This window comes from Sylvia atricapilla, chromosome 7 (genome assembly GCF_009819655.1).
Source record: "Sylvia atricapilla isolate bSylAtr1 chromosome 7, bSylAtr1.pri, whole genome shotgun sequence".
NCBI lineage: Eukaryota > Metazoa > Chordata > Aves > Passeriformes > Sylviidae > Sylvia > Sylvia atricapilla.
Window position 1 is genome coordinate 15,886,689 of NC_089146.1, and position 25,340 is coordinate 15,912,028.

General features: G+C 38.6%; 1 protein-coding gene across 1 annotated transcript in view; it reads left to right on the forward strand.

The window, feature by feature from the left end:
- PDE11A (phosphodiesterase 11A) overlaps positions 1-25,340 on the forward strand; it is a 108,016-nt gene that overhangs the window by 56,601 nt on the left and 26,075 nt on the right. Inside the window, exons 11-14 of the mRNA XM_066323308.1 lie at positions 16,856-17,002; positions 17,106-17,213; positions 21,924-22,033; positions 24,624-24,714. Of these exons, the coding sequence (XP_066179405.1) occupies positions 16,856-17,002; positions 17,106-17,213; positions 21,924-22,033; positions 24,624-24,714 (456 nt within the window). The remainder of the gene's footprint in view (positions 1-16,855; positions 17,003-17,105; positions 17,214-21,923; positions 22,034-24,623; positions 24,715-25,340) is intronic.

A 25,340-nucleotide genomic window follows, 5' to 3' on the forward strand; every position in this document is an offset into this window, starting at 1 on the left:
TCTTTCAGAGGATAAAGAGCTGCAGTGGAGAAAAGTCCCATTGTCCCAGCACCAGCTACTGGAACTACATGTCAGTGTGGGTTTGGTGGCCTCCCAAGCAGGAACCATCACATGGAAATCATACCATGTAGGAGATGAGAGAGAGAGACTAGAGAAAAAGCTTGTAGATTATTGCCCAAATGACCACTGTGCCTGGTATCTGTACTGATACCTGGTGATAAGGGTGGAATATTCTCCCTCCACTGTAGTTACTGGTACGATTGCCCACACTTGTGTGGGCTGAAGATGAGATTACTGAAGTATTGCTGGAATCAGCATGCTTGAAGATTATCCAACACTGCAGGAAATATTTTTGTGTGCACAGTAAGTTGTATTTAGTGTTTGGCAAAAAGATGAAGACTGTTGAGAAAGAGGAAAGAAAGGGATAAAGGACCATCAATTTTCTGTTTTATTTTTTTATTTCCATTTACCTTAGAATAAGCATCTGTAATATAGTTTCTATGGCTCTCAGGATTCCACCAGTATCTTTGTATGTACCAGAGGTCCATACTCAATTACTGTCAGCAATTAAAAGGCAACTCTCCTTTATATTCTCTGTAGTTGAAATAACAGCCTGCTGTGTTATTCTTTGGACTCAGATGCTTGTGTGATGAGAAGCTATTCTACTTGTTTTCCCAGGTGACTTCATTAATAGATAGACCAGTCTCCAAGTAAGAAATGTCTTTTTGTTATCTATTTACCTTGAAGACATGTGACTATCCATTTAATGGCTAATAATAAGGAAAAAGGAAATTAAAAGCATTTATTCATTAATAAATCCAAAAGATATAACTCCAAAAGATACATTTCTCATAAAGAACATAGATGAGAAAATGAGGAACATAACCAAGCTATGCTTAAAGTAAGTTAAGCTATTCTTCAGAAATACTGTTCCTTTTCCACATCTATATCCAGTTGTGTAATTTTCAGATCCTGACATAATGACTCTCAAGTAGTCTTTGTTAACGCTTTTACACCACAGGATGTAAAAAAAACAAAAGAACAAAAACCCAGAGACAACCAACATGACTTGTGTGACACAGAGCTCATCCCAGAGAGGGCCATCCATCTGTGGGATGATATTGCTCCCATCTCCCTGCTTACAGCCAGCCTCCCTGCTGAGGTCTCCCGAGGCATCCTACCCTGAAATCACGGCTCTTTTCCCTGTTTGTTATATCGTTATATTTTGTATAAGCCCTTTGTTATATTAGGGTCATCTTCTAGACCTGGCTGGCTAATAAACCATCCCTCCCTCTGGGGGTGTTTGGGGCTAAGAGTGCCCCCTCTCTCAGTGGTGATTTATTGGCAGATGTCAGAGCGAGCGCCTGTTACGATTTACCCAATGTCCTGGTTCAGTCAGAGCAGAGACACACACTGGACAGGAACATCTAAATGAGAGTGATGCCAGGAGATCACTGTTGGCTCCTGACTGACAACACCCAGCAGTAATTAATGACTTGGCAGTGACAATACATTTGAGTTGACAACTTCTCAACGTATTATCCCAAGCATACTGTAACTGGACCCTAGGATCTTGGAAAATAATTACATACTCTTGTAGTACAGGTTTTTCCTTCCCTCTTTGCAATCTCATTCTTTATAGTCTTCATAAAATGTTTTTCCATTAATTTTTATTTGCTTAGGATCTCAAGAATATTCTGATAAAAAGTGAAAAATTGCAAGTGTACTTGAAGTTTATTTTTCCTCTGGCTTTTACGAGTGAATTATTTTATTTCATTATAGAAAGCCTAGCAAGAGTAGTTAAAGTTGATTTTTTAACTCAAAATTTCATCAATAATTTCTTACTGTTAGTGGTGAATTCACAAACCTACAAATTCACAAATACATCTGGTATCTTTTTAAGAATTAAACATAATCACTGTGACCAGGTTCTGTAAAATAAATAACATTTATTTCTGTTTCTTATAATCCCATCTAAGAAATAATGAAGAAAACCCCACCTTAATAAGAAACCCTTAAGATACTAAACCTTTCTCCAGATGTTTATCTGGGAAAAAGTGCAAAACACTATTGCTGGTGGAGCTGGAAAAACAGCTAAAATCACAGTATGGAACAATAAAACATGAGAGTATGAAAAGGGACTATGTTGTACAATTGGCTACTATATGTTTTCAGGTTTTTTGAAAATTTCAGGTTTAGATTATGATGGCTTCAAACATATTTAAATAAAATATACTGTTAAATTCATACAAACTGCATAATATTTTTTAGGTTCTCTGATATGTGCTGCATTACTGTGATAGGTAGATTTCTGATGCCATTCCTCCAGTTACAGAAAGAAAACCTAAACTTTACTTTACATGGGCATTTGCAAGTAAAACAAAACAAAATCACCTTCAGTGCAAATTTTTCTTAGAATGTCTGAAGTCTTCAGCCTAATTTATCACAGTGCTTCTCCTCTCTTGCATCTACATAACTATGCTAAATTCAAACTGAATTTTGGCAGGATAAGCTAAAGTAATGCACTATTGAATCATATCAATATTATTTCCATTTAGTTAGAAACAGCTGTGATTTTAAAAACTGTGGCAACTCGGTTCTCCCTTGTATTTTAGACTTAGAAGACTATTCTTTCATTTCTGTTCTGTACTAGTGCTAGTGCTATAAACATTTGTGTCATTAGAATAGATAAGGCACTTGAAGGCTGATAATCTGAGATTGAAGCTATCCTATAGCATTGCCCTGTAGTGCCAGGTTTGTTCTTACTGAAATCCAGGTTTTGCAAGCCTAAATATAGTTACATGTTAGACAAATATAGATACATGAGTAAAGAAGGCACAGTTGTGTCCAGGACAGGATATTTATAGCAAGAGTTACTGATTTATGAGACAATAATGATCAAGTCCTGTGACTTAGCAAGCAGCCCCACAAACACACATCATCTTTAAATTTAGCCAATGTAGTTTCCAAAGAGAATATGTAAATGCTGTCCTATTATGGGAAATGTACAAGAAGCTATTTTTAAGAAGAAGTCTAATTGCACAGCTGTCAATGGTATAAGCAAGATCAATATTTAATGACTGTGATGCATTATTTATCGCCCTGGGAGAGATTCCCTTTTTTAGGTCAAACAGCACACAGGAGAGATACACAATGGAAAATAATGTATCACCTGCTTTACAGAATCTTCAATTCAAAATGTAGCATGAATAACAATTTCTGCATTTCTCAGTCTTGTAGCCTGAAGTGTGGCTATTTAAGCTCTACCTTCACAAAGGGAGGCTTCTATGTCTTTCTTAAAAACACTCATTTAACTACAGAATGATGAAAAGAGTTGAACCAAAACAAAAAAAGAAACAACTTTTAAGACTGCTACTGTATATGACAATGTAAACAGTTGAATCCACAAAAGATGATGGATCTATGTGAATTTGATACTTGGAGTGAGTTCTGTATGATTTAACATTTGTTATTCATGCCTTATGCACTCCTAAATGTATGGGTAGCACAATGAAAACAATTGAAATTTTTGTACTGATTTTATCTTCAATATCTGAAACAATAGGGAAGGCATTCCTTGGCTTTATTAGCTTATTCTCTGCTGTGATGTCATCTTTCAATTTAGAACTACTTTAATTACTTTTATAAGCTTGTAATTACATAATTTTTAGTAGTTTATCATAATTTCTCCATAGTCATCCTCAGTAATTAAACTTCAGAAAGGCAATCTGGCCTTTGTTGTGGACCATTTAGGAAATACTGCCATAGAACATGGGGGGGGGGGGTTATGCATTGTTGCTCTTTATTATGGCACTGCAGTGTCAATCAGTTTGGTACCCTGTGTTTCCCAAAACCCACACCACCAGTCCCACTGCAGCATCAGCACTGTGAGCCATGGGCCAAGCCACGTGTGTGGGGAAACAGCTCTTCACATGCTGCAGGATTTTCCATATTGGCCTCCAAGGCTGCTCACACACACTGCCCTTTGGCTGTCACTGCAGGGTGCAGGCTGGCACTGAGCTTTTTCTCTAGTGCTATTCCAGCTGCTCAGGTTCCACTGAGAATAGCAACAACGGGAAAAAAAATAAAGAAAAACTTTGAGGTAACCAGGGCTTAAGTGTTAATATTGAATTGTGTTCTTTTTCCCTTTTGAGAAAGGTACATGATCACAGGATGTAAAACAGAGTTTATTTCTCTGCTTTTCCACATCCACTGCCCACATAAGAGGAGAACTAAAGCACCGTGTTAAGAGTTTCATAATTCATGAAACCAAGGTCTTTATTGTATTACATTATTTTGTACACTTTGACATGTGCCCATGTCTTCAGTTGTCATGGAAATAAGAAGTCAAGAACACATTGCATACAGTGAAAATAATAAACAATGATAAAATGCTGAGTGTTTATACTAGTTTCTGAAATGAGAGGCTGTCATCTTACTTCAGACAAGTGCTCTGTAGTTCAGGTTTTTTCCAATTTCAGTGAACAGGGAATGGCATGGAGAAGTGGAGTAAGGAAAGATTGTTCATGGTGTTTTCTCATAAAATGTCTGGATTTAGAGACATCAAATTACATTCGGGTGGAGATTTTAATCTGATTAAAAATCTCTCTTCAGCAAGCTTGTAGTTAAACTATATGGCCTATCAGTGTAGATGTTAATGAGTTAAAATGAGGAATTAGCAGAAGGCAAATTGAGACTGAAGTTCTCTGGGAATCTCCAACGTGCAGCTCACCAAAGCAGAAAGGAGTGCACCAGAGGGGTATGTTTTCTCAGTTCAAATAATATTCCCTGAGGGGGTTTGCTTATTTTCTTTCATGAGGTGTTTTATCAGAAATAAAGATAGTCAGATGAATTCTGCATGTCAGAGACATGAGAGGCACCTTTCAGGAGTTATTTCTGGAGCTGTCCTGCTAGACTGTTGCCATACTACACTGTCTACCCTAATTCAAGGAATAGCAATTGAAAAAGCTAGTGGGGGGAATTCTGAATTTGGTTTAAAAAACTTAAACATTCAGTTTTATTAAAATTTCAGCATTGGAGTTTATTGGCTTCATAGGTAATCAAGATGAGATTAAACAGCTGCAAAAGGTCGCTGAGGGGATTCCTCTTGTAAAATTTCTGAAATGGCCATATTTATTATTTCAGGTGAAAACACAGAGCTCCCAGGGTAAAATATTACCTTCCCTCCAGGGCAAATGGAATATGAATATTCCAGGATGTTGTGGAGGGAAGGTTCCCAAGGAGCACTTTAGCCTGGTGAGGCTCAAGCACTGAGCTGCCCTCTTGGGTCGGTCAGCCCTGGGGCAGTTCAAGGGAGGCTGCAGTGGTTGTGAGCACAGATCCGCACTCTGAATATTTGCAGTCTAAGTGGGCAAGTTCCTTGTCCTTGTGTTGCCAAACCATCTGAGCAGGGCAGGGTACTGCTTCATATTTTGGTTTCCCATTTGCAGAGAGGGCACAGAAATATTAAAACATCTGGGAAAGGTTTCCACTCTATACTTTTTACAATTCTACTTTCAGACTGCTACAAAATTGTGTGATGCAACCGTATTGCATTTATATGATAAGCCTATGCACAAAACCAGTTTATTTTCTAGTGTAGGAGATAAGTAAATCCTGTTTTAAAATAAATATTTCTCTTGAGGAAAAACTGTATATGATTTGGGAGAGTTAAGGCAAAAGAAAGAAGCCTGGGGCCTGGAAGCTAGATAAAGCCCACAATTTAATCATATACCCAGGCCCAGACAACTTTTTCTGTTAATTTATGAGTTTAGCACAAGTCATTAAATGCATTTTTAAAGGGATAGGCTTCTTTCAGCAAGGAATAGATTCTGGTCTGGATTGCTTCTGGGCAAGGGCATTGCAGAAGTCAATAAGGAGCTACTGTGGATTTTTTTTTAATAGTCAAAAGAAATATATCTTTATTACAGCATGTTTATGCTATGCCGAATGATCTTTGGATACATTTACACTGTAGGTTAAAAAGAAGGGATCTTAAGGCTATGATTCTTTTTAAAAAGTGAAAAATCAACATTTATATTCTAACTGCAGGGTAAAGACACACAGTAACTAAAAATATTAAATAATAAATTACTATTTCCAAGATCAGCTACTTCATAGTTAGACTAGAGCTTAAATCTCCTCATTAAATACCTTAAAAAGTAATAAGCTTTAATCAATTAAAATAACACAAAATTAAAATATATGCATGATCAAAACTAGTCTTTTTACTAGTTACTTTTAAAAGCCTTCTTCTTTAAAGCTGAAATATGTTTCAATTGATCTAGATAATTCTAATTATTTCTGCTATACTCTAATATTTACAGTACTAAAAAAAATTCCATGTAGTTGAAAAATATTACTAACTTACTGCCTTTAATAGGGGCTATTTTTCAGTTTCTTAGTAATTATGCACAGTAATACAGTGATACTTAAACAACACTCATTTTCAGCAGAGAAGTAATAAAACACTTAGGATTATTAAGTTGTCCATACTAAAAACATGCTGCTAATGTGCTGCTCTCAGATACTGGATTTTGGTTATTCACATGGGAAATTTTGTGTTCCTTGCGTTGGTTTCCATATGCAAAACCACAATTGGTCTAGATCTTGAAAATGCTTAGAAAAACAAGTTAGAAAAGCAATTGTTGGAACATTGCATTGCTCCCAAGTGAAGCTGAAATGATTTATTACCCAACAGACCTGTTGTCTGTCCTTCAATCTGATCAGTCATCATGCTCCATAAGAATCCCTTGTCAGATGGAAAACATCAAGGAATAAACAGAATTCAACACTGCTACACTGTTTAGCCAGCAACCATGCAAAAAAATAATAAAGGCATAGAATATATTTAAATTGCCATGCAAGCCAGAGGGATATCTGATGGATGATTAAAAAAAGGAAAAAATATTAACACTTGTCAAATAATAAAGTAGTGTGCTTCAGTCAGTGACAGACTTAGGAATTTCTATTTGGAAAGATTTTCAAACACGAAGAAAAATTTGTCTAGCAAAGACTCATGCACTGGAAGTGGGCCAGCATAATTTAAAAATCTGAGGTACATGAGTGAAAGAGGGTAATTTAGGAATTCTTCAGTGTGACTTTATCACGGTTCTTTTGCCACCAAAGAGGAGGAAAATTACTCCCCACACAGCTGATAAGACATCCCTTGGGCGGGCTCTGATTGTGACAGCTCACTCTTCTGAGACCTACATTCCCAACTGCTCCAGAAAGACCATTGTATTGTTTATTTTATCTCGTGGAAGAAAGAAATTTTCAAAGAAATCTATAAAAATGGCAAAACAGTTTGCATTTTAAATTATTCCTTATTTATCTGTGCTTGATTTCTTCTGTAGCCCCAGTAATCTGAGAATTATAACAAGGAATTTTCTGGTCAAAAAATCAAGTTCCTTGCACCAAAATTTATTTAGATAGAAACTTTCTAGTTGGCATTGATATTATAAATGTTAATTTTAAAATTAAATAATTAATATTACCAAGGCTAATTTTAAAATTAAAAATTTATTTGCACTGAATTTAAAAACAGGATTTTTTTTCCCCCTTGGCATATACCTTAAAAATTGAAAAGATATTTTTCTTTGTTTGTTTCTGCCTCTATGCAGTATTCCAGCTGCAAGCAGTTGTTTGTCATAAATGTTTGCTTGTGTTGATTTTAAATTATTAATGGCAATATTTCTACAGGCTTTTTTTTAAATATTTTACAGTGAGAAACATAAATGTCCCCCAATGCAAGAAGGCAGTGTCCTTTTTAGAGGCTTTTGACATTTCCAATGAGTTGATGTTACAGCTAGAACCTTTTTATAAGTAAAGCTCTCCGAAGTGAAGACTGGGAGACGTGTTTTTCTGAGATGAATCTGTTTGGCCACTGGGTGCCATCCTTGCTCCACTTTAAGGCTGGTCGCCAAAGCAGCATTTCTGTTAAGCTGTAAAATCCTGAAAAAATGTAATGCCAGTGCAATTGCGCACCATCATGATGTTTGTGTGTGTGCATGTGGTAGAATGTGTTCCCAGCACAAGGCAGTGTGCCTTTCTTACACGTGTCACTGATCACTGAGAGACTGGGGGGAAATATCCTTACAGGTTTGGCCATGTTATATCCAACAAAAAAAAATTTTTTTTTTTTTCATTCCTCCATCAGCTGGTGACAATGAGGCTGTGCTGAAAGGGCTGTTCCCACACATGAACATGTGAGTGACCATGCTTCTATGCAGCATTAACGTAGGCTCTGGGATTATTTGAAAGAAAAAATTCCCTGGATGCACACTTGTTTTCTAGATCAATTTGGGATGCATGGGCCTGGATCATCCAAGCAAAACATTATCTGGCCTATATTATTTGTAATTGCAGTCTTGTATCAGTATGCAAGTATATATATCTGCTCAGGGTGGAGTCTGCTATTGGCTTAGTCTGGGCAAAATCCCTGACAGAGTAAATATAGTTTCTAAGAGAAATTTTGTCAGTAGTTCTGTGGGTTTAGTCTTTCAAATTTAAACTACAAACACTTCACATGTATGAGAAATCGACTATAGCTCACACACCCCCATCATAATCTGCCTGTGCACACAACAGCTTGCTCGGTTGCTTCAGGGTAACTTGCCTACCCGTGCTTTCTCTGCTGCCACACAGCTGTGTGTGTTCTGTCCCTGCAACAAGCTCACACACACAAAAACCTCACCCCAAAAATAACAAAAAAATCCATCCATGGATGGCCTTCATAAACTCTACTGTTAAGCTGATTCCAGTACTACTTGTGCTACTTCTACTATCCCCAAAGGAAACCTGTTGCTGTGAGTAGTGGTAAGGAAAAGCTATAAGCAGTATAATATATACATGTACTCAAAACATGAATGTCAAGAAACAAGTGTTTATGTCTGTACTGCAGCCTTTTACTTCAAAGTAGTGGTATATGGAAGCAACTTTTGTTTATAGAAAATTTATAAAGGTAGTAGTATGTGGGTAGTAAATAAGGAGCTAAATAAAAATAAGATTTAAGTGCCTATAATTTGTTTTTTGTTGGAAGAATGGGATCTGCACATTTTGGGTTTTGTGAAAAAGCTTGTGGTGCTGAGGCTGTGAGTTGTGTGTGAACCAGAGGTCATGCTGCAGTGTATGGTGCTTAGCCTTTCTCTTCTGGGGGGCTTTGTGGATGAAGGGGGCAGTGGAGGATGTACCTTCTGCTCTGGGGAGAGGAGCTGGGCTCAGTGTTTAGCTTGCCCTGCAGAAGTCTCACATGGGATAAGCCTCAGCTTTTGAGCTGTAGTGAGATGATGAACCTCTGGTTTGCAGAGAAAGGTCTTTTGGGCAGTCCTGAGTGCTCCTAGGGAATGATTTATGAGTTCAGAATAGGATGGCTGGATTTGTTTTAAACCTTCAATCAGAACTTGACAAAAAGTAAGGAGAAATAGACAAAAACATACTTTAAGGGGAATCACATAAATGTTCTCTGTAGGATTCCTATAAATGTACTTTGTAAGGTTGAAGGCGTTGTCAATATTCTTTATTGTCCAGCTGACAGTATTCTGCTATTGCTGTCACTCTAGCAGGTCTGAAATAGGACTTTCTCCCCAGTGGAGCAGTAACCCACTCATACATTTGCATAACTTTCCCCACCAGTCACTGTACTGCCAGCCTGATTTGTCACAGCTGCTCGGAAAGAGAATTTCAGTGGCTCCCAGGAAATCCCATCCAGTGCCATTGTGCCCCTGTGGCACCACCATGGCCCCGGAATGACATGGGACTGGTGGTCCTGCATGTTGTCTTTGGAGCACTGAGAGCTGCTGGAGTGTGCTGGGATCACAGAAATACTGTGATAGCAGTGCACATGCCATTGTGGCTCTGTTGGGTTTTTTATAGTACTGATTTGGGGAGGGGGGGGCGGGTTTAGTGTCTCATCTTGACAACCCTTTCACTTTTTTTCACATGCTCTCTTCCTCTGTGTGCCCAACTGCGAGCTGCAGGGCATAGTTTGGGCTGTATGTCACCAAATGTGTGAGTTCCCTCCTATGCCTTCACATCATGTCCACTCTGAAAAGAACTTGTCCCTGCTCCTTCCACCCTTGCTTAAGGTTGATGTTTTTCTCTTCTGAGTCTTCAAGGAAGAAGCTAGAACTTTTCCTCCACTTTCTGGGTAGGAAAAGGCGATGTTATATCCCACTTTCCTCACCCTCCCAAATTTACAGGCCTGAGGGGGGGCAGTCCACATTACCCATTCTGCTCTTCATGGGAGTAACAAAGCTGACTTTTTGCCACCAGGACCAAGTAAAGCTTTGTGGGAAATGGCAGCCTGACACTTTTGTAGTATAGAGAAATAGTTGCCCTAGGTTTGCTGCTTGTGTTTGTTTGAAATTCTGAAACAGACACTGAATAGACCCTTTTGTACAAACTTCTCATCTGCACTGATGGTCATAAAAACTCGACAGTTGCTAGCCTGCAGTATGTGACACACTGGTTCTTTCCTAATCACCATTGGCCAAAAGGACGTGAACACTCCCCAGCGCGCCTTGGGAGATCATTGTGTCCAATGTGCATGCCCTGTAAAACCCCAGTCCTAGGCTGCTGTGGTTATGGACTTTGGCTTTAAGAATAATAGATGCCTAGACCATTAATTGTTTTTATTTTATGCCTCTCTTCTTTTAAAATGAAAATTTCTTGTTCCTTTTATAGGCTGCCATATATTTTCTTTCTGTGTACTAGGAAGCAACTCTAGCATCAAGGATTGACTTTTAGTAACATAAAATAACGTTTTTTCTGTCTATTATGGTTTGTAACAAAATTTTATATGTCATTTTTATCTCTGAAATGTATTATTTCTTTTTGATGGGTCTCAGTTTCAGAAAGCGATATGTTCAGATAGGATTGACTGACTGATAGAAATACTCAAAATGCTTTTTGCTTTTTAGCTATAATTCTGGGGCTAGCTTTGGAAATAACATGTGTAACACTCTAATGGTATACCTTCCCTTGCCCATTTAAAATTAAGATTATAAGAAGACAAGTCCTTTCCTAAGGCACATCCAGTTTTATCCTAAAAGCAGAAAGTAAATACCATACTTTTGTCCTAAGCCCACACTGCATGATAATAATAAAGAAAATCCTAAATGCTCTATTTGATAGTGATATATTGCTTAATGACTACTTTTCTTGTTCTGATAGAAGAAGAAGACTAAATAACTTTCTTAATGCTGTGAAGTTTCTCTTTTAATTGAAAGAAATACCAGCATCATACTAAGCAGCAGTTCTATTTGGTAAATGGTTAAACTAAACACAACTTTTTGAAACAAGTCTAAATGTGACTTCCTTTGTTTTACCTTTCATGTCTGAAGTACATGTTAAGCTGTTAATTTGCCATTTGAAGGAGGAGCACGCACATATACATGATTCAGCTCCAGATTTTGAAGCTGGATGTGTGTACTGCATTATTCTTGGTTTACAGATGTAAAACTTTGACTAAATCAAGGCATGACCCTTTCCAGCAAAGGGCTCAGACACCTACTGTGGGACTTGGGGCAGAGTTGGGGCATTTGATCTCACAATTGCAACCCTCTGTTTCTCTGTGGGGTTAATCTGAGGTGGTATAAAATGCACAACTCCTGTTCCACCATGCCTTTCCTCCAACAACTGTTCAGATATAAGACATTCACAGAGACTGGAACATCGAAGGAGTCTGGTAGATCTGAGAGCTGTACGTGTGTATATATGGCAGAATGAGATGTCCTGGGGGCAGGGGAGTACAACTAGTTGGTCTCAAAAGCTCTCTCCAAGCTGAACAAGACTGTGTTTCTGGGTGATTTCACTATTGAAAGCAGAGTAATGTGTCCTGTGATAATCATGTTAAAAAAGCTATTAAAATCAAAATCAAGAGGAAAATACACATCAGTCATTTCCATACCCACTCCCCTTTACTGTAAATATTGGAAAATTCCCTTTTAATGCCACTGTCCTGCCTCTGCCTCAGTTGGTCATTGGAAAAGAGGTGCTAACTCAGCGTTGTGAAGGGCACAGTTGCCATCCACAGTCTCCAGTAACAGATGGAGGCCTTTAAAAGCCAGTTTGCTCTGGGCATTAAACATGCCGGAGCTGCAACATTTGATTCTCTCTCTTTTGGAGAGAGTAAACGTGTCAGACTGGAATATAACAGGCTTTGTTCTTCCATGGCTATGCAGAAGTACAAAATCTGTCCACTGCTGCTAATAACTGACTATAAAGATATATTTTAAAAGATGCCTGCCTGCAGCTATAAATATAAGCAAATATTTTAGAGGCCTTTATATATGAAAAGAACCTTTCACAAATAAAAATCTTTGCCATCAGAAAATTGTCTTTGAAATGGCTTCATGGAATCATAGAAGATTATGTGAGAGATAATGAAGGCAGCACATTTAAGTATTCTTCACTTTGATACTTTCTCTTCAGCTTTTGATGATCATCCTCTAAGGTTTTTCAGATCCTAATCTTCTAAGAGAGATTTGAGATGAAGAGATACTTGAAAGGGCAATTTTATTTCTTCTCTGTGTGTCATGTTGTCTGGAGCTCCAGTTTCACTCGAGTATACATGAGGTCAGATCCTGACCTGCTATTCGAATAGTATGTGGACTCTGGACTCTAACAGCACCCCTGGGATTTAAGATGTGTACCACATTATTCTGCCATTCTTTTGCTACATTAGGACACATATTTTATAAGATATCTTTATATGTGTTAAATATAATAAAGTTTCTTGCTTGAAACTTTCCATCAGTCTGGAAGTATTTTCTGATGAGGAGACCTTGCTGATCATTCCACACGCCACTGCAAAGAAGGCTATGCAAAAAGTGCACTACATTCAGTAAGTGGAAGTTGCTGTTACAGAATAGTTCTGGCATTGCATAGGAAGGAAGCTGAGTATGTCAAATTGCAGAATGTACTTTTTTCTTAAACAAAGCCATACCAATATACTTATCAGTGTGTTTCAAAATACTTTCCTTGCATAATATGCACTGATGTCTTTTCCACACAGGTACTAAAACTGAAGTAGAGAAATTTTAAGATGACATGGCAAAGTAAGATGTCAGTGTTTTCTGTGTTTAGCTGGACTGTAACCATGGTAGTGCACATTTTACAAAGGAAGAATGCTTTAGGAAGAACTCATCAGTTTCTTCACATCTGATTTTATCACATTATCAAATATGGATACAGAAGATTGTGAAGAATATGCTATTAGATGAGTTAGTGAAAAATCATTTAATAAGCGTTTTCCTTCTTAGGCTTTATTCATCCACAGAAGCCCAAAGGCTTATTAATACTGAACCAAAAATGTAATTTTTTTGTTCCCATGGCTGTCTTTTATAGTGGCTAGAATTGTGACTGTGGAAAAAGCCACTTTGATGTTCCATGTGTTTTGCAGTAGGAGGGTCATTAATGACATAAGGCTTTCTGTGATGGCTGATGGAAACTAAGGCTCAACCAGTCCCTTGTCTCTTACCTGTTCACAAGTACTGAGCAGGCTGTGATAGAATTTACGTGGTAGCAAAGAGCAGTGAGGAAAGGAGATTCAGCCTCCAGCTGAATTGAGTACAAAGGTGTTTTTCCTCCTTCCTGTATTCATTCCATCCTATTCCATGCATGCCTGAGTATGGAGTAACCACAGACTTTATCCTTATGCTCTTGTTTGGAGGCATGACATCCTCTTTTTCGAGAACGGTATTTTCCTAGTCTAGCAATTGCCAAGTCTGTATTAGGCAAGACCAGTTGCCTTCCATCTGTTCAGCCAAACTTGTGCTCTTGATTCCTTTCAAGACAAATTTTTGGGTTAGTACTGGGATATGGTAATGCGACCAGAGGAGGCACATCCGGCTTTAACTTGCCATAAGCTCATGGAAGAGTCATGTGAATTCTCCTTAAGGATACAAAGAACATTGAAATTGCTTGATTCACAGGGTAAAAAGATTCCAGAGTAAAATGTTCGTGTTTTTAGAAAGGGGAAATTGAACTTCAAAATGTTAAAAAACCCATACCCTTGTAAGTGATTTTAAATTGCTGGGGTGCTTTAAAAAACAATTTCACTGTAACTTGAATTTTAATTGCCTGCCCTTTCTTCTGCTGTCATGGTACTTTCATCCTGTTTTTCTGAAAGAAAGTGCTGTCATTCCTGTTTATTTTAAGAAATCCACTGAAATTTTTCCTGCAGTGCTGAAGAACTTCAGGGAGGGATATGTTTTAGTATTCTGCGTTATTAATATTTTTTTATATCTCTGTAATTAACAAAATGAAGTTTTAATGACTGTTCTCCTCTAAAGCCTGGACTTTTGCATTTCTAGCCTAAGAAGCTGAGGATAGTCAATGCCAGGTGCAGCCAGAATATTGCTGCAGCCCCACAACATATCATTTTTTTTAACATTATTCAAATTAGGCTCTGCACTCATAATTCTGTTGTTTCCTTTATTGCTGTTGTAAAGCAAATGGTTCTTTTATACAAATGTTATCTCCTGGCTATTAATTCAGCAGTTATTTTGGATTATGGCACTCCTGTTAAATTTAGGAATGTAAAACCTCATAAATATTTAAAAGTTTCAGACTGACGTAGGAAGAAATTGTTTTTGACTTGCTTTGTTAATATCCTGTTGTTCAATTTGTAATAGATTTGGAATATATTGTTATTTCTCCACAAAATTTGTTTGACAAATGGAAAAACAATTTTTATTGAGCAACAGCTTCAAGTGTTCTACCTTGAATTGCAACAGGCTGATAGAAGTGTTGGTTTCCAGAAAAAATAGCAAGGAAAAGACCTGTTTTTCTTTCAGAGGCCAAAAACTCTGAAAACGTTAATTAGATCCCCCTTCAAAGTTAAGGAAAATGCAGCAGTAGGTTTTTAAAGATTTGTTTTGATAAACAGTTTCAAGAAGGTCTACTCACAATCAGGTGCTTCTCTTTAAGCTTGTTATTTAAGCTTTTCACTAAGGAACTAAGGAGTATGATGTACAAATGTGTTTCTTGCCAAAAAAGGGATTATATTGAGACTCTTATTTCTATCCAGTGAGTGTGTTCATAGACCTAATATTAATGTACAACTCCAGTACCCCCCCCCCCCCCCGCCCCAAGTCTTTGAAGAGTAACTGAATGATAAAAAAGTCACAACTTTTGTAAGATTGCTGAAGGTCTGGACAGCACAGTCTCTGGGCCAGCATTCCTGCTTCACACCTAACCATATTTTCTTTCTTTCTTTATCCTGAAAGTATAGACATAGTTTTTCAGATCTTAAAGCGTATTAAGGTGTAACTCCTGTTGGGATAATCTAAAAGTATTCCAAATATTTCAGTGATTACTCAAAAAAGGATGCTGGATAGATTCAGCCTGGATTAGTATGTTAGCAGACAACTGAGTGTGCAGTTAACAGACCTTACATTCTGTCTGCATGCTCCAGAGGTTCTTAAGCAATCCTGGGATGACACTTGACTTGATGGGTTTGCTGTATTTCCTGTATCAGTTTAACTCCCTGCCATGACTTTCTGAGGTACTGAACCAAAAAGACTTTTCTTCTACCTAGCAAGTAAGTCGAAACCATAATGTTAATACTATTTTATGACAGGTTTACACCATCTTCTCTTATGTGGTATAGCTAAAGAAGCTTAATCTCTGCATAAAGTAATTATTGAGGTGGCACTTTTTCTTCAGCTGAAAGAAGATTTTTACATATCAGTAATTTGTAGTTTGAGTGGAGTATTTCAAAAGACAAGTTTTCAAAAAGGAAACCATAAATTAATCACATAGAACCTGTAACAGTCAAGGTGAACTTACATTGCAGTTACATGAACTAGTTGGTATTTTATGCAAGTGTGTAGCTAGATGTTCCATACCAGCTGTGTCCATGTGATTTTAACTAATTCAGCATTGTCCAGCCCACACCCTCTGGGCTGGATCCAGCCCCTTTGAGAGGCTTCTACCTGACCCATCACCTTCTCACTGCAGCAGTCAGGGGACAAATGCTCCTTCAGCAAATGCCCCTCCTGCACCTGCCCTCTCTAGAGAGATGAGCAGCACGTCTGAAGGGGCATAAGGAAGGTGAAAGAAGCCTGGGAGGTTTGTCAGCACCTCTGCCTGGCTTGTGCAGGTGCTGCCACTGAGCAAGCCACAGCACATCTGTGTGCTCCACTAAATGCATCAGCCAGTCCGGCACACATTCCTATGTTTGTGTGTGCAAGAGTAGCTCATTCCTCTCTTACAAACAGAAGTCCCTGTTATACAAAGCAAAATGTAAGGCTTTTGCTGTTGTTTTATTGACTTACTATATAATCAGCATGTTGAAAATTCTTTTATTTTACTTTGGAGGGTACTTCTAGACATTCCTTATATTCCTCTTCTTCTATGTGTGTGTAGTGAATAGCATAAAGCAAAGGGCACTTGTATGCTTATGATTGTGAAGGCATTTGGATGAAGAAATGCTGCAGAGCAGTATATTTACTTTGCATTTCTAAATGGTAGCAATTAAAACTCACAGCTTCTGGCTATCCAGATGTTTCTTGCATTACAGCACTGTAATTTGCATTGGAATATATTAGATTATGGCAGTGGCTGTAAAGTGGTCAGCTTTCAGTGTAAATGCTGTATCTGAGCTCCAGTTGGGATGGTGAACATATTTCCTGCTCATACCAGGTTCTTCTCCTTCCCACTGTTTCCATGCTCTGTTAGCTTGACGTGTTTGTGTTTCTCAGATGAAGACTTTTACTGCTCAGCATTTGAATCAAGCAGTGGATGTATTGGCAGGTCAGAACTGATGTACGATTTGTTTCTTGTAAGAGTGGGAAAAAAAAGGAAAAAAGACTGAAGTTTTGAATCAGAAATTTCCCTTTGGCATTTTCAGGCAGCAAACATCCCTCTGGTGTCAGAGCTTGGCATTGATGATATCCATTTTGATGACTTCTCGCTCGATGTGGATGCCATGATTACTGCAGCCCTGCGGATGTTCATGGAACTTGGAATGGTTCAGAAATTTAAAATTGACTACGAGGTAACCATCTGCGCTGCAAATATCTGCTGCTTTTGTCTTGGCACTGCTCTGTCCATTTGTACACATTTAGTAGCCCCGCTACAAATTGTACTTTTAATTTCAGACGCTGTGTAGGTGGCTTTTGACAGTGCGGAAGAACTATCGAATGGTTTTGTATCACAACTGGAGGCATGCTTTCAACGTCTGCCAGCTGATGTTTGCCATGTTAACTGTGAGTATCCAGCTACACAGCCCCGTAAGAGCTTTCCCTGCCACATTGCCTAACCTGTCTAAGCATTTTCCAGCATTCAATTTCTTTTCTAGTTATTATGCTACTCATTTCCAATAGCAAAGCAGACAGAACTTAAGGCAGCACGTATTTGGCAAAACCTTATAGTGTTTTAGTGACAGTGATATCATAGGCACATTAAAGTGACTGAAAACAGATGGCAGTCTTGGAGTGCTCTTGTTATTACAGATCCTGAACTTACAAAATGTTTTTCTTTTGGAACTCTTTGATTTGACATTTATTTCAAACTCCTAATTGGGAAGTACAAAACCAAGGATTAGAATCCCAAAGTATTTATTATGTTGATATTTGTTATCTCCTTATCCAGCTTCATCTAAATAGTTTTAGAAGGTATTGCCTCAAAACATTTGAAAATTATCTTTCAGCATAGTGATCTCAGTGAAACTTGAGTCTCCACTGGACCCTGTTAACACTTAGAGGTTTTATTAGCACATATCTCCAGCAGTACCTGTAGCTCCTTTCAGCATACAAGTAAATTCTGCTGAAATTTCAAGTAAATTCTGCTGGAAGTACCACAGCTAACATACTAAAACAAGTTTACTGCTCTCTCTCCCTACCCCACAGCAACCTCACTGCATGAAATAACCAATGTTTGGTTAGTTCATTCTTGTAAATGCACCAATAAAAAACTCAGAGGTCCTGGATGCCAGAACTTTGTGTATAGGGCAAGAAAAAAAGTTTCTGACTTCCCCTAGCAGGTGAAGATGTTGTTCTAGTGCTTGGTCCATCCCAAGCAGGGTGGGTGTGTTTCTCTGAGTGTTGGGGGAGGCATTGAGAAGCTGTACCGTGCACCATGAGACAAAGGAAAGGAAGATATTCAACGAGAGAACAGTCACCTCTTCCTCTGGGCATGAGGCTGCTCAGCTGCGCAGAATTAACATTGTTTTAGCAGGCACTTGCTGGTGCTCTCTAAGGATATTTGGTGGTAACACTGGGTGTCGGTAGTTTTTATGGTTTTATAAACTTGACATGCTTTTTTTCCCCCTTAGTTTTAGAAAAAGGAGAAGCATTTTACTCTGATGAGTACGGGCAAAGGCGGGCAGCGCCGCTGGGTGTGAATTACAGTAATTCCTGCCGGAGGCTGCCGGGCGGGGAAGCCCCAGCGGTGACACCCCTAGGTGGAGCTCCGAGGCCAGGTTTGCGGCACATTGCCGGTGGGACCGGGCACCTCCATCCCCGCCAGATGCCTCTCTCCATCCCTGAGAGGAGGCAGGGCCCTGCTGCTCCGGCAGCCACCAGCTCCTGCCTGGCCTCCACCCACAGATGCTCTGACCGTGGCTCTCGCAGCCTAATGTCAGAATCCTTTTAACAGTCAGCACAGGGATGCAGCTCCCTGTGAGATGTGATCCGGCATTTCTAAGCCAAGTTATTTTCCTTGCCCATGCTCTTGGTAATAAACAGAATGAGCAATTCCATGTGCAGGGCTGGATGTGAGTGGCCGCAGCACTGGAGTCCCCTCACATCCCACCCCGCTTTGCTGCGGCTCTGGCTGAGAACAGAATAAATTCAGGTGCTTGATCTGTTTGGTCTGTTCTCCCTTCCTGATACGGGAAGATTCATTTTGTGCAAAAAAAAGACACAAAAGAGAGACTTGAGAGTAGAAATAATACAAGGCTTGCTCCTACTGCATTTGTCTTGGGCATACCATCCAAGTTAGCATGTGCCTTCTTTGTTCACTGGTAAAAAGAGAAAAATTCTTTGACAAGCCATTTGAAGGGCTTATCAGAGCCCTTCTCTGCCAGTCAAGAAGACGCTTCTTTCTGTAGTTATTGCACCTTATTTCTGATTTTTTCTCCATGATAGTCAGCAATATAGACTGCCCCACAAACAGAAACCAGTAATTCTATTTTAGGGCATTTTCAGGTAGGATTAACCATAGTATAGTGATATCTAACTTGTAATGCAGTAACCTTTAAGGGCCCCACCATACTCCTACTGAATGCTCAAGGAAAATTCAGCTGTGTTGAACAAGGCAAACAACAGAAATTCAACAAAGAGTAAATCGTTGCTTCACTCCCGGTAAACTCAACCTTTTACATATCTAAAGCACGCTCCTGTATATCTAAGCATGTCTTTTCTCTCTCCTGAACAATCATAACCCCAGTTCTGCAAGCCATAGTTCTGTATTTCAGATGCTCAGGAACTCTGAAGACAAGCACTGCAGCAAGGCTGCTCTGGCAAGTTAAGGGAGTACATGAGAGTAAAGGCAGGATCGACCTCAGGCTTCATTATCAGTGCCTTTGCCAACACAGTTCACATTGATACTTATTTCAAAGGGCAAAAATGAACAAGTAAGCAATATCAAATTAAAATCCCATCTGGTGTGCTAATAACAAAACATATAGATTTGGGACAAGGTATAATGAATGCAATTCATTTCCTCACATGAAAGAATGACCTCCATAACTCACTGGAGACTCTGCCACTCATGAGTTATGGGTCATTCCTTTTCTGGCGAAAATAAATTTTACTGCACCATCATCTATAGCCATGTATTTTTTTTTCTCTTGCAAATTCAGAAAAAGGGGAAATGTAATCCTCTGTTTACTTGCATTATGTTCAAAGAAGAAATCCTCTTACTCTAGTATTGTTTTAAATTAAATGATTTTTACTATGTGACATATGCTATATTTCTTTCATATATTCAGTGACAAGACTTTTCATTAAATAAAATGTGGCATTTATTTTTGAGATATTGCTACTGTTAGTAAATTCCTTAATTGTTTTCCCTGCATTTACAAAACAGGTTGAATCCTTGAATTAATCAAAGCTTGGATTACACTAAAGAATATTTATTACAACATCAATTTCATATTATAAAATTTCTCTTTTAAGTTATTTTAACTTAGCCATGAATATTTTCTCTAGACTGAAACTTGATACATGGTGTGTTGTCAGTTACCAACTATTTTTAATCCCTTTTTATAAATAGACTTTTATTATTATTTGTTATACAAGAGCTATGCTAAAAAATAAAATTAAAAAAAGAGCAAATGCTATTTTTAGGGGATTTTTTCTACTTGGGTAGATGTTACTGAAACTAAAACAAAAGCAATGCCACTAGAAATCTCTTTCCTAATATTCAAGTTATTCTGTACACTGGTGGATTCTACACAAAATTAATTAATCTTTTCTTCATATTTGGTAATCTTTTCTGCTGTGTAAACTTTAAGCAATTACAAAGCTTTTGTAGCAAGTCTGGCACTTCCTCAATTCCCACTGAAGTGCATTCCTGAGCACCTGAGGGAGCTGGGCTCCCTGTATTGCCAAAGTATTAACTGTGGCCACATTTCAGACTGTCTAAACAGAGAATATTTAGATTTGAATGTGCATTTCTCTAAGTAGAATTTGTGGTCTTTGGGGTGAATAGCAGAGCTTTCACAGAGTATTGCAGCAACTGACTGGCATTTCTGAGTGTAAGCTCCTACCAAGGAAAAGCAACAAGTCCCACTGTATCACTTAAACCATCTTTTTGCCAGTGGGTGAACTTATGCCCCTTTGAAAATCAATGAAATTTCGGAATTCTTACATGATGTTAGGGTTCAGCCTTGGACTGGTCTTCCAATACAAATGTATTTTGTATTTTTTTGTATATAATTTCCTTTCATGCTAACAAGATCATGTGGCTAATTGAGGATTGGGACTGTGAAAAGACAAGTATTATGATTTTCCAGCTCAGCCAGTCGTTTTTGCAGGCATTATGCCCTTCTGCTTCTGAAGAGCCAGGTTGTTTCTGCCATGGGTTAAGGGGCACAGCATTGACAAGGTGGTGTCCCACAGAGGCTCTGACACCTCCTCCAGGATCTGTTCAGGATGCTTGAGGTTAGCAGTAGCATCAAGTGACATGAGCCCACTCAGGCAGGAAGACTGCTATGACAAATATCCAAGAGGAAAAGCACAGGGGTAAAAAAAGGGTTTTTTAATTCCTAATTCTAGGATTAACTCACCCATTCACACAGTCATGTCTGAGCAGCTTGTAGGGAATTTCATTGCATCTGTTTTCAAATGCTTCTCCCAAATCCAAGTGGGTATCTGCAGCAGAAATATGCTATTTGAGACATTTCCTCTTTAAATCAGGCCACTTCATTTCACTGTGCCAGATTAAAAACATCTCCTAATAGTTCATAACAGTTCCACAGAGTATATTTTAGCTGGTTTCTTTTAAAGGTCTTCCAGCTTAATATGTCAGCTATCTCTGACAATAGGGATTGACTAAGATGGTCATCTCAGAATTGAAGAAATCTAAGTACTTCTCTAAATAATAATTTCAAAATTTTATCAGTTTAGTTTTGGGGGTTTACTTCTCTGATAGAAAAATCCAGTTCCTGTCTCAGTTTGCATTTACTGGTATTTGTTTTCAGCTTTTTGCCTTTAGTGCCTCCTGGGTAGCAGAGAAATGACATGCTGGAAATGCAACAAAGAGATAATAACAGATCACTCCAAGGACATTATCTATTCTGCTAACCATCTGACATACAGCAGGGAATAGAATATGACAATAAAGCATTTATCTTCTCCTTACTGAAACGTTCATGGTATCAAAACAAAGTTGACTGTTGCTGGATGGACTAACATTACTTATCCCTTTTGCTACTGATCGTTACAGCTGCCATTTTTTTTTTCTGCTCTCAGACTGCAGGATTTCAGGAGATTCTAACTGAAATTGAAATTTTAGCTTTGATTGTGGGATGCTTATGTCATGACCTTGACCACAGGGGAACCAACAATGCCTTCCAAGCCAAGTAAGCTTTCTAATTCTTACTATTTTAATTTGGTTTTCTTCCACAGGAGAGCAAAAGGTGACCAGGATAAAGAAGGAAGCATTAATTTCAAGCCTTCTAGGCCAAGGCCAAGTACTCTTATTCCTGTGTCCAGTGAGAGACTATCCATCTTTATCATTCTCTGTTTCTTTAAGTAATTGCTGGCTTGTCCTTTGTAGCTGGCTGTTGAACTGACACCACATATCGAAATGTGGTGCCAAAACTTGATGTTCTTTTCAGGCTCAGCTATTATTGATTCTGGTTTTCAACCCAGGAAGCACCTAAATTGTCTGTCTGGGTTGTTCTTGCTGACTGGGGTGCATGACATTAAGCAAAACCTCGTTCTGCTATTGTGAAAAAAAGAAAGTAAGTGAAACTGAAATAATGCTTTCACAGAAACCTGCTGCTGCCCTCAGGCACAGCGAAGTAGTAGATTTGCAGAAGGTTTAAGAGTGGTACTTCTTACTGTGTAGGTAACAGAACTCTTGGACTAAGGTCAAATTCATTCCAAAATCTTTATTCCCTGAAAATAGGAGGGACAACAGAAAATGTCCCCAGCAACATCCCAACCAAGCTGTGGAATAAAGCTGCCAGACACAGAGATTTCTTCAAATCCTGTGTTGTTTTCTTCACTCCCCAGTTCCTCTACAGTCAGAATATGAGGCCCCAAGGCATTCCTGTCGTGCAGATTCCAGTGTGCATTTGTAGCTTTTTCTGTTCTGCATTACTACTAATCCTGCAGTGTGATGGGGGAGTGGTCAAATGGCTGTCCAGGGATATTTGAAAGCCAGCATGATCCTGTATTAGCCTATTTTGTCCTCCCTTTTGCAGAAGTACCCTGCTGCAATGTGTGTATGCAAGGGCTGCTGCATTTCTGGGGGCAAGTTACCTCAGTGACCATCACTCAAACTGATGTTTCTGATGTTCACTAAGCTGCCATTTCCTGAGGTATTGGTGTTGCCATACAATCTCAATGAAACAATGACACTGTCTGGATCTTCAATCACCATAGCAAGGAAAATCAATTGCAGAGCTCCAAAGACAGAGCTCGTGGTGCAAAGGTTACCAAGCACAGCTAGATGCCTTTTTGCAGCTGAGTCTTGAAGAGAATCAAAATAGACGAGACAAATGGGAAGGAAGCTCAGCTGATTGATGTTTATGTTCCTAATTTACAAAAACGAGACCTAAGATTTACATCCTGGCCATTTTAGGCTCTGATTAAGTTAACCACTTCTCTGCTGTACCATTACACAAGAGTATCTTTGTGCAGAGGGATGGCTGAGGTAAAGGTACAGGGTTCAGCATTAGACTGCTATCACTCATACTTGTTGTTTGACAACAGAGTATGGAGAGGAGGCTACCATTTTATGACTCCATAAAGAAACTGCTGAAGACATTTAATGAAAGACAAACATTACCACACATGTATAAAACATCCCTGAAAACAGAAGCTGTAGTTTTCATAACACTAACTATGATTTATTCCTCTAACCTGACATAAATTTAAGCATCACATTTTCCTATTTTATCTTCAGTGTCCAATACTCTATGATGAAAGTTCAAGGGGTATATGATGAAGGCAATATCACAGTTGTCTCAAATGGCTCTGTTATATATGCCAACATCACATTCTCTAGGGATGATGCTTCCTGGACATCCTTTTCTCTCATATAGCTGCTTCTGATAATTAAGTATCAGTATGGTGCAGTTTTATGGTATATGCTCCTAGGAGACTCCTTCTGTCTGTAGCATAATCTCTTATTCTCGTTTCTTTGGAAAGAAAACCCATCCTGTCACTTTAGGCTGGATCCCAGAAGTGAAGTACTTTGCCTGAACTACTTCGGTACTTGGTGAACGGTGACCATTCTGACAGTCCAGTCCCAATCTCTCCACCTCCCAGCAATATGCAATTTAATAATATAACTCCATATATTTTTGTCCTTTAAATGTAGAAAACCCATCTGCTCTGTGCATTTTGAATCTGATTTTGGTTTAGACAATAAATGTGATGAGAAAATGCATTCTAGAGATAGGCTAAGCTTTACTTTTATATTCACTGCTCTCACTTGAGGTTAGCAAGAGCAGTAAGTGTTTTTTGTTACCTTAGTATTTGCAGTTGGGTTTTTTTGTTGTTCTGTTTTGAGGTTTTATTTTTTAAGAATTTGTAGTTACCAATGGTAAGCCCTCATGTTTATGTTTATTAAGAATTAAAAATAAAAGGTAGCAGGGGAACAGCCAATCCCAGCTCAAGGACATAACTGTGTGTCTTTAATGCACAGCTCTTGTGCTGCAATGTCTGTGCTGTTGCTGAGGCACTTTAAAAGCTGCATTACAAAATTTCTTATAGTTCCAGAAAAATCTTTAGTGAGCTGGCAATATTTAGCAAAGACTGGAACATAAATGCTTTGCATGTGGATTTAAATCAGTATTTTGGTCTCATCAGCTGTCTTAAGTGAGGTTGCTGAAGTGGAGGTGGAGAGTGTGGCTACGTGCTTTTGTCACTAAATTGTCTCTGAAACCTGCTTCGTAAGCAGACGAGCAGGATTTGTTGACTTCCCATGTTCTGTTTCAGGAGTGGATCAGCCTTAGCTCAGCTCTATGGCACCTCTGCTACCTTGGAGCACCACCATTTCAATCACGCTGTCATGATTCTCCAAAGTGAGGTACAAAAGCATTACTATTAATCTCACTGTAAGCTGTTGGGCAGTTTCAGCTGCAGAAAGGAAATACCATGTACAGTACCTTTTTAATGCCCTCTCCTTGAGGAATTATTTATTGGCTACCACAAAGGTCACAACTAGCACAAAATTAAACAACTACAAATGCTGATCATAGAGCCCAGAGATTATATCTGTCTCAATCAGCAAGGGGCAAGGAGAATACATCCTAATCATATTGTCAGCTTTTCTCACTCCTTTTACATATATCCTGCTCAGTGTTTTATAGGTAGCTGAAACATGTGCTTACCTTTACCCACAGGTGTCATATTCAGAGTATCAGAGCCATCCTTTACTGCACCAATTTAATTTCTTTGGCAGCCTTTCTGTAATCAGTATTTTTATGATTTTTTCATAATTTAATACACTATCTTTTAAAATTAAAATCAGCAATATCATGCTGTCCAAAGTACATTAATTGCTTTGCAGATTCCTGTGAAGACATAGTTCTTGCCTAGAATATCTTGCATGTAACACTATACAGTATATACTACTCCATGCATTTAAAAACTGAGAAAAGTGGAAGGATGGACATGGAGTCCTTTCAAAACAATGGATGCATTTTCTTAATT